The sequence below is a fragment of the Diprion similis genome, chromosome 4 (assembly GCF_021155765.1).
Source record: "Diprion similis isolate iyDipSimi1 chromosome 4, iyDipSimi1.1, whole genome shotgun sequence".
Lineage (NCBI taxonomy): Eukaryota > Metazoa > Arthropoda > Insecta > Hymenoptera > Diprionidae > Diprion > Diprion similis.
In genome coordinates this window covers 11981772-11991828 of record NC_060108.1, presented here as the reverse complement: position 1 = coordinate 11991828, position 10057 = coordinate 11981772, and the positions used below count along the sequence as shown (strand labels likewise).

Sequence of the window (10057 nt, the reverse complement as noted above, 5' to 3'; positions counted from 1 at the left end):
GTCCAGACTGACAATTAGACGACGAGTAAAAGCGTCGCCACGTTTTTTAACACTCTATAAAGAACTAAGAACCATATATATATATATATATATACAGTAGCTGTCCAACGGTATAACGAACCAATGATCCGGATGGAACGATCGTTCACCAAACTAAAACTGACGAATAATTATATGAAAACAAACTACCGCACTGCAATCAAAAAGTCAAAGACTCCAGACATATATACGATCACTGCACCCTCTCTCCAAGCTCAGGGATCAAACTAACTCCGGATCGGATCGGCAATCATTTGGTACCGATACCGATCTGCACTTTCCTGATCGGTATCAACGATCGCTACCGATTTTCACCGGCTTCTTTCCCCAAACCAACGAGATCAGATCTGTTGTATACACGATTGGGGGAGGGGCGGATGGATTCGTGCTGCAAGGCTGATCGGTGCAAAAGACTTCGCGATCGATGCAACGGTCTCTGCCCTAACCTGGCCAAGGACCTCGACAGACTGAGCCGGCGATGTTCCCTTGCAATCCTCGGGCTTCTATACGCGCGTACCTGGGATACCTGTCGCAGCTCAACCTGGGGTTACTTCGACGATGCCCCGCCCATTGTAGTCACGTCGACGTTCAACCTGGAGGGGATATATATCTACCCGTATGCATAGGTGATGATCCGCGCTGTAAATTCACCTCTTTGATCATTAGATCCGATTATTAGATCCACGCGGTATAAACGATCTGCTTAGACGCAGGATTCGAGCGACTTTACGCGGATTAATTTATTAATTATCGCCGATGTACAAGGATCGACGGAATTTTTAGGGCTGGGTATCTATGGTTGGTTATGATTAATCTGATGATCATATATGGTTGTTGTATTTACTTGTATCATTGTTCGGAATGATCAAATATTTGATTAAATTTTTTTTTGTCAAATGTTATATGTAAAGGAGTTCTTTTAAACGAATTGAACGAATCGTATCGCTACATTTATTATCGCTATGGTCGTTTAACGTGTTTGTTGCCTGCAGATGTTTGCATTTCAGGATTCTTTGTTCTCGTAGGATTTACCGAATAGTTTTTTAAAAGGGGAACGAAATGGTGAATAATTATTATATACGTCGAGTAAGACGCTGTACGTATTCGATTCTGAAAATCAAATATTACTTAATTGTTTAGTCTTCTTTCATTTTTTATTCCAATACCGAACATCCGATAGATTCTTGATATACTTTGATCGTTTTATGATTAATTTAACTGAGAAAACTAGGTTGTTTTTTTCTTTTTGAAAATATTTTATGGGATAGGTTGAAAAATAATTTTACGGGATAACGTAGCGTCTCGTGATATAGAAATTAAATGCAGTATTTTACCTATGGAGATATGGAAAATTATGGTTTGCAAGTGTTGACTTGTCAACGAATTACTACAACTTTAATATTTCAGACTTATATGTACCAAATTAATGTACATTTCTGAAAATTTTGCGAAATGCCAATCTTGTTTTCTTTATATCTTTCGGTACGAGTACAATTTGAACAATTTGACTTTTCGTCAAAAATGAGAATTTCGAAACGATATGGCCCTCTAGCAAAATAAAATGTTTTCACATTACGATTTGTTGAACATTTATAAATTTCGGAAAACCCCTAAATTGACTTCTATAAAAGTTGGTCCAGCTGTGATCCCTGTGAATTAACTGTGTTTTCTGTAAACCTTGCTTCCCATAAATATAAAAACTCAGTGACCGCGATAAAAATGAAAACTATAAAAACCTGTAGATAAAACTTTATCGGAGAAAAACTTCAATATTTAAATATAAAGCTAATAAATTGTTTATCAAGCTACAATAGAAAAGTAGGCTGGAATAACAATAATAATATTTGGGTTATGGAATATAGAACATAATCAACCAAAGGCAAATTAGACTTTTATAGTACAGTGTATTTAATATTTCGTCTCTTGTTACCGACATTCTATAAATACTAACTTTAATAATACCTTAAATTTAACAATACCGTAAATATTAAGAAATTATTTTCAGAATCAGGTTACAATTGGAATTACCCAACTGACTATAAGAATTAATGCTTACAATCTATAGATACCGATTTCAAATAAGCCAGAAGTCTGGATTTAAAGAGTTCAAGACACAAAGACCCAGTAAAAAGATTGATGATTTGTCGCGAGTCACCACCACGAGTCACGAGAAACGGATCGGTCGATCGTCGTTTCACTCTCGGCGTCGATTAGATGCGCAGCAATTGGGCGGGGGCGGAGGCGGCGCCGCGGCGCCTCACCTCATTGGCTACCTTCGAGGAAGACGGATCCTCCTCCTCGACGCCGCATAACCTCATCGTCGGCTCTAGATTATGGACTCTGTAATCTAGAGCAGATATACACTCAAACTTGACTCAATCCTGACTCAAACCCATGCAACCGAAGTCGATCTCACTTCGTTGTCTGTTGGTTAATGAAGAAGAAAAAGTGATCTTCGATCGAAGACACAAAACTATAATGCACATGATTATGTAATCGATAATGATAAAGTTGATGAATTATTTGAAATCGGTTCGCAGGAAACTTATACATCTGAGGCTTATTTTATTAAGAAGATGTAACTCTAATTGTTACACGAGTATATATAGGTATCAAGTGAAAGTGCATCGTCATTTATAAGTGACACGAGACATCGTATAGTATACCTACTAGGACAAAGTCGTATATATGGATAGAGTAGGTACATGCAATAATTACATTTACATTTGTAATGCACTAAAGAGGAGTAACTTGAAAAGTGCACACTTATCTCGATGAATTCTTCTGTTGGTATCAGGTTTCATTTTTTATTCTATAAAGTACTCATATTCGTGTCAAATGAAGGAGAAGGTATTGTTACAAGGTAGATCCGATACGATCCATCATCGACTGTCAGTAATAAAAATCACGAATTTTTCAACCTTAACAGATGCACATCGATGACGCTACAATTCTAGCCTATTGAGACGAAATCAATACTCAAAAGCTGCAGTGTTGAGATAACGGTATAGATGTCGGGAAAAAACCGTAAAGTTGTGTAAAGATTTGAAAAAAATTTATAATCACGCTCGACAACTGTTCTTTGAACTGTGACATTTTTTTACATACATCTATTAAAGTACCAGGAAAATTATACGTAATCGTATATAGGCATAATGTTCACGTGCACCAGATACAAGTTGAAGTAGAAACTGATAATTTGTGTTATACACACGCTTTACCTGCGTACACGTGTTACACACATGAAATGCCGATACGCTGAATTGAATATTGAATCACGTTACGTAGTAACCATGCGTCAAAGGTATATATAAATTTATACTCATCTAATTTAACTCTATCGACATCGCGATATATGACAACTGCTCTTTCGATTGTTATATATCTTGTAATAACTAAATAGGTTATCGCGGAGGTTACGTGTCGTGGTGTTTCTCAGATCTAAAAAACGTATGACATGGATGTATATATATATACGTCAGAGTGTGCGGAAAGTTGAATCACTCTTCGTCAATTTCATACTACAGATATTAGTTAATATACATATATATTAGGGTGGTGCAAAAAAACCGACTATTTTTTTTTTTTTTTTTTTTTTCTTGAATCTCGTGTGGCAAAATGTTAGTTTTTGATGTTTTAAGAGCCCACTCCAAAGGACAGTTCAAGTAAATTTTTTTCTAGGGGTCGCTCCACATTTTTTAAAACGTCAGAAATCGTCAAAAATCGATTTTTTTTTTTCAAATTTTTTTTCTCGCCACGGTATAATTTTATAGACCAAAAAAAAAAAAATAAGTTTCCGAAAGTTTCAGTTCAAAATTTGAATTTTAAAAGGTCGCTCATAATTTTTTTTTCAATTTTTTGGTGCACTTCTTTAGATCTTTTCGAGCGACCTTTTAATCTTTGCAAACTTTTTCCGTCTTTTCCTTACGGAATTCCGAAAACATGCTAAATAAGCACCACTCTAATATATATATGTATACCTACTAGAGTGGTCGTTATTGTAAGGTCATATTGGATAGTCTTAAATCGGATCTTTAATTTCTTCAGATTTTTATTCTCAGTCCTTAAAAATTTTAAATCATTTTTCAAGCTATATGAAGTCGTATTATTTGAAAATTTTTCAAATCTTCGTTGAAGTTCGTTGAATCGTCGTTATTTTATGTTTCATTAGTAAAAAAAATGTCTTGGGAATTCCATTCTATATAGCGTTCAATAATTAAGTACCTATACGAAAAAAAGACGAGGGCTCGAAATAAAAATCTGAAAATATTAGAGATTTGTTTTTTCTATATATTTAAAGCCGATAAACGATCATCCAACATTGAAATTCCGTAAAAAAGCATTCAACAACCACCCTAATGCATATCTATACCCAAGATATATGTATATAACATAATGTATATATCTCACGTGCACATAACTAAAAAAGAACAGATGCCTGTATGCAGATTAGCACTGCGAACAAGACAGGTTGATAAGGTACGTACGTAGGTATGTATATAGGTATAATAGGTGGCCAACATACGTATTATAGGTACACAACGTGTAGATACAACCGAAGCACATAACCTTGCCGTTTTGCGCTATCCGAGTAAGTCGCGGCAACCTGAGTATGAAATTCAGCACGACAAGTAGCATTTGAAAAGTAGGTGACAGCTGGTAAAACAATACACCGACGTCTACATGGCAGCGACGCGTTTTGACTTGTAGTGTATATTTTTAAGCACGCGTCAATTCCCCGCGTTTAGCTTTGTGGGTGTATCGCCATTATCCTCCTTATTATATTATTATCATTTTTTTTTTTCTTCTTCCTCGCATTTTCTTTCATACTTATGCAGACAGTAATAGACAATATATGTATAGCTTAGCTTACGAGTATATATATATAGGTGAATTGTTTGTATGTATATTCACGTCGGATACTTATATATCTATAATCACCTATAATACTTAGCTACCTACTCTTGTAACCGGCTGCAAGCGCATAACGATATATTAGCGAAGCGGTGTCGTTTTATATTTTCCCGATTGTGTAACCCTCATTCTCTACACTTATCAAAGTTCGCGTGTAGGTATATAGTAATATCCACGCATAACCGTATTGTGCATCTATTTCTGCTATGCTTGTTAATGCGATGCAATTAAAAATTTTCAACCGCATGCGAGTTTAGGGCCGTGCCAATTGCTGTATACAACCCTTTATGAATTTATCATTTTGTAAGTTAACGTGTAGAAGAATTTTTTCCTAGGTTTTCACTGTAATGATCTATATACATTAGAGTGGCGCAAAAAAAACCTATGATTTTTTTTTTTTTTTGTGAGTCTCGTATGACAAAATGTTAGTTTTTGATGCTTTAAGAGCCCACTCCAAAGGACAGTTCGAAAAAAAATTTTTTAAGAGTTCACTCCACATTTTTTAAAACGTCACAAATCGTCAAAAATCGATTTTTTTATTTTTTTTTTCTCGTTACGGTATAATTTTATAGACAAAAAAAAAAATAAGTTTCCGAAAGTTTCAGTACAAAATTTGAATTTTGAAAGGACGCTCATAATTTTTTGGTACATTTCTTTAGATCTTTTCGAGTGACCTTTTAATATTCATATTAAAATTACATAAATTTTTTTTCTCTCATTTAGTAAGAAAGAATCGATAACAATACACCACGACATGAATTAAAAATCAAACAAATTATTGAAAATATAATTTTTTTAATTTAATTTTTTGACGATTTTTTACATTTTTTAAAATTTTGAGCGACCTCTTAAAATTTTTTTTTCTGAGCTGTCCTTTGGAGTGGGCTCTTAAAACATCAAAAACTAACATTCTGTCACACGAGACTCAAAAAAAAAAAAAAATAGTGAGTTTTTTTGCGCCACCCTAAATATACATACACTGTTTCTGGAAGTGACACCGTTTAATTAAACTGCGTCTTTGGGTAACCGCGTTCTTGACGAACAAAATATTTTCTGCAATATCAGTTGCCAATTATTGTACGACCCTGCCGCACACTCCGCAGTATGCATTTAGGCAATCTAATATGCTTGTATTATGTAACAACCAATGTTTTTACGCGACAGATTAACGCCGGACGCAATCGTATAGATATAAGTAGGTATATTCTTATCGGCTAATGCGGGGGTAAGAAACACACGAACTAGAAAAGTGAAAATAAAAACCACCTTTAATTGTAATAATTGCCTGTATGTATATATAATTATAATAATTCCATCGTAAAAGAAATGAGAATCTCTCGATATTTCTTGGAAATAACTTGAAACAGGATCGAATATCCCAAAGAAAAATTATAGTCATTTGCAGCATCAAATCTTCGCACAGCTTTGTAAAAGAATTTTTATGTCGGATTTTGGACTAAAGTTCTACTCGCTACATTCAAATATTCCGAGAGTCCGACTATCTAAGGTTCGATATTATATTATAACGTATCACTTAATATCAAATAATATAAGCAGTTGATGAAAAAGTTAACAACCCGATTTTGCACTATTATACTTTTAAGATACCAAAGAAGAGTTGCAAGAAATATGTAAAAATATCTTATGCAGGTATATACAGGAAGATAATTCGTTTGCGTAGGTGGAACAGGTGGTATCCACGGGAAGATCACTAGCGCGATATTAACGCGCATGTGGATTTAAGGTGGGCTTCGAAGTGCATGTGTTATATATATATATATATATATATATATACACCATAATAGAAACTGCAATAGTGAGGGACTAGATCGCTTCTCGTATCTACCGATGTATAATAGACGTGAAAATATCGTTCGCACTTTCAGATATCTTCGGGAGGGGGGGGGGGGGGGGGGGAGGAATTCGTGAGGAACGTACTATACACGGAATTCCTTTTACAATTGTGTATATTTTCAAAATATTTACACACGAACCGTTGAAAAAAGTCTGCAGTTGTATTCTCGACGTTTTTGGATAAAGTTAAAAAATAAATTTAAGAGTCAGATCAAAAAATAACAAATGTGTAGTTGTGATTGACGATGTGATCTTTCAAATACCACATAATAGTCGAAAAGTTGTACAGACTCTGGACTTTTTTACTGGAACAATCATCGTGAAGAATCTCTCATTAATTATTACAAGATCTTGTTGATTTTCAAACCTTTGAATACTTGCGTAAAAGATATAAAATTTATGTTTGTATGTTGTAAGGAGACATTCGGTTATAACGTAAGAAACTGTTGGCACATACATGCGTGTACAGGATATAGCCTCTATTTTCCCTCAAAAACGGTAGTGAAACAGCTTTCTTAGGAAAGTTGCGTATATAAAAGAGATGGCAGGATCCGCCGGAGAAAGAGTTCTGAAGGGTTGCGTGCAGTCGGCAGTCGTCGCGGTTGCGGTAAAGATTTCGAAAGCGAAAGATTTCGCGTTTCCTTCCCATTCACCTGCCAGGCGAAATCTCATTCATTCGTTTCCTCGTTCATTCTCGCCGTTCGTACCGTCCGCTTGTTCCATATTATATTATCCACACAAACGTAAACTTCGCGAATAAGTATGCAACGACACACTGTGACCGACTTCATGGTGATGTGAGTATCGAATTTAGTGCGACTCAGATACTTCACTTGGCGTCATGCACACCCATAACTGGAGACTGTACGTACTCCATGCGTCAAGCATGCATCCCAATAATTACAAAATACAAAGACAGAAGCCTGCATGAGCAGTATTTTTACTCATAAATATTCGAATACTTGCGACAATCGACTTTCGCTCGTTTCCTTGCCTCAACACCTTGTACAGAGAATCGAATCAAGATTAATAATAAGAAGTGAAATTTACGGAATTATCATGTCAGATCTATCACAAACTGTTCCGTTTTTCGATAGAAATTTTAAATCTGTCGAGCTCGTGAAGTGTTGGAAATTGGTTTTCATGAATATGGAACGAAAAGAAACGAAAGCTCGTTCTCACATATAGAGTACCAAAATTTTCGTTGAGCTGGCAAATGTAGCAGACGTGAGATTTATCCAAATCTGACTAAAATAAGGATACAAATTTCATTGGTAAGTCCTCGTCATTAGATGTTATCACATGCGTATCAAGAACAGTAAAAATTTTATTAACGAACTGTTAAAAAATCGACTGTTTTCATTTCGTGGTATTGAATCTTCCTTTATTGCGGTTCACTGAAAACGAAAGTTCAAAATTTCAATGTGAAAACGGAATGGTGATTAGAATATCATTATAGAAATGGAACCTAAACATATGCAACCAGTAATTGCGTGATTTATAACATCCACCAATACACCGTTGGTCAAAGGAGTCATCAAGTACCGTGTGAACGCGAGTAATTGAGTCCTACTACATCCACGTACCTTATGGATTGAATGTGAGACTTACACGTGAAAAGCACCGACTACTCATCACAGCTCAAACAAAAGTACGTTACCATTCTATGAAGTACGGTTTGGGAACAGCCAACCCTTGGTTTGTTTTTACCTTAGGGATGGTTCCGCGCGGATGACGATCAGGGAAACGGCCCTACTGATGATGGCACACGCGTACGCGGGGTGGGCACCATCAGGAACGCACCCTAAGCGAGGAAAGGTGCACAACGAAGGTATCATCAAAGCATCCTGCTCTCTGCGAGGTTCCCATTGGCGGAAGCTTGATGAACACAGAGTGACGCAAGGCTCCACCACCATCGATAGGTGGTCGGTATCCAGAACAAGCCGTTCACTGAGATCACGTGACTATCACGAATGCGTGTGGTTTGGTATATTGCATCTTGAGCTGGATAGCCTCCTCTACACTTACCTGGTGTTCATGTTCAGAAAATGCCTCCGCCAATGACAATGGCACGCTCCGACACGTGTCGGCAAAGGAAAGTCACGGTCTTGTAACTATGCTCGAAGCCGGCTTTCGTTCAGGCAATCGAGTCTTGAATATTTGTAATCGTAGGGTCCAGAGAGTTACTGGAATTTAGAATTTGAAATCGATTGATAATAATTTTCATTGTAATGGAAGATCAGAGTTCTTTTAGGCTCAATTTACTCACGGGATTGCATCTTACGTTATAACGTACAAGAACACTTATATAGTCGGATTGCATGATCTAACCGTGGAAAGATGAGAGAAATTCGTATTTTTGAATATTGAAAACTGCCAAAACTGGACTTTTCATGATTTCTTATTATACATGCACCCTCTAGTAGAGAATGGGTATGGCAGGTATTTTTACTAGCTCACACCTGCTGTGCACTATCGCATATTCTCCATTTCGTTGGAATGTAGACCGGACACTGTAATATGCTTAACTGAAGAATGTGATTTTCTCGAAGATGCTATCTACGTCTGATAATGATCGCACCCTTTTCCATTATTTACCCTTGAGCATTGCGCACATCGCCATATCCTAAGATCCATTGTTGCGCATGCTGCTTTCCATTTTTTGGAATATGATCCATTGAGTAATTCGAAAATGAACATCGTGAATAGGTAAAAAAATTGGTAATTGCCATAACTGCGGTGATAGATAGCGAAGCTTGTACAGTCTAATTTATCCAAAATTATGAACCTATTTGATTAAAATTATGAATTATATGCAGCCACTCATTTCACCGCAATCAGAAGTCGTCGAACGTTCCATTCGGATTGGTTCACGTACATTTTCTGTAAAAAAGGTATTGCCGTGTAGATTCAGAGATCCTTTCCAAGATCGCATTTTGACACCTGGTTACCTCTCGAAATTAGATCTTTTGACATCAAAAGATCTTCAAAATTCCCAACGGATTCGGTTTTAACGATCCTAGGAACAGATTCTTGATGTTTTTCAAATTCAACACCATTTACTGACGAGTGGCAACGAATCAAATATTTCCCATAACAACGGACTGTTTAAAAAACATATTTCTGAACCCATCGGTGGTAATAGAATAACGTCACGTTATTTTACTTCATAAAGAGCAATAGATAATTGTTTACATATATAACAAGAGTTTGATGTTACGCGTTTTTTCACGAAGCATAAAATTGAGGT

At 36.2% G+C, this 10057-nt stretch overlaps 2 protein-coding genes across 2 annotated transcripts in view; one reads left to right on the top strand and one right to left on the bottom strand.

The window, feature by feature from the left end:
* The window catches only part of LOC124405424 (protein lifeguard 1-like), a 339693-nt gene that overhangs the window by 123601 nt on the left and 206035 nt on the right, over positions 1-10057 (bottom strand). The gene's annotated exons all lie outside the window — the stretch shown is intronic.
* The window catches only part of LOC124405418 (kelch-like protein diablo), a 62145-nt gene continuing 60611 nt past the window's right edge, over positions 8524-10057 (top strand). The window contains 1 exon segment of the mRNA XM_046880292.1: positions 8524-8784. Within this exon segment, the coding sequence (XP_046736248.1) occupies positions 8539-8784 (246 nt within the window). The 5' untranslated portion in view covers positions 8524-8538.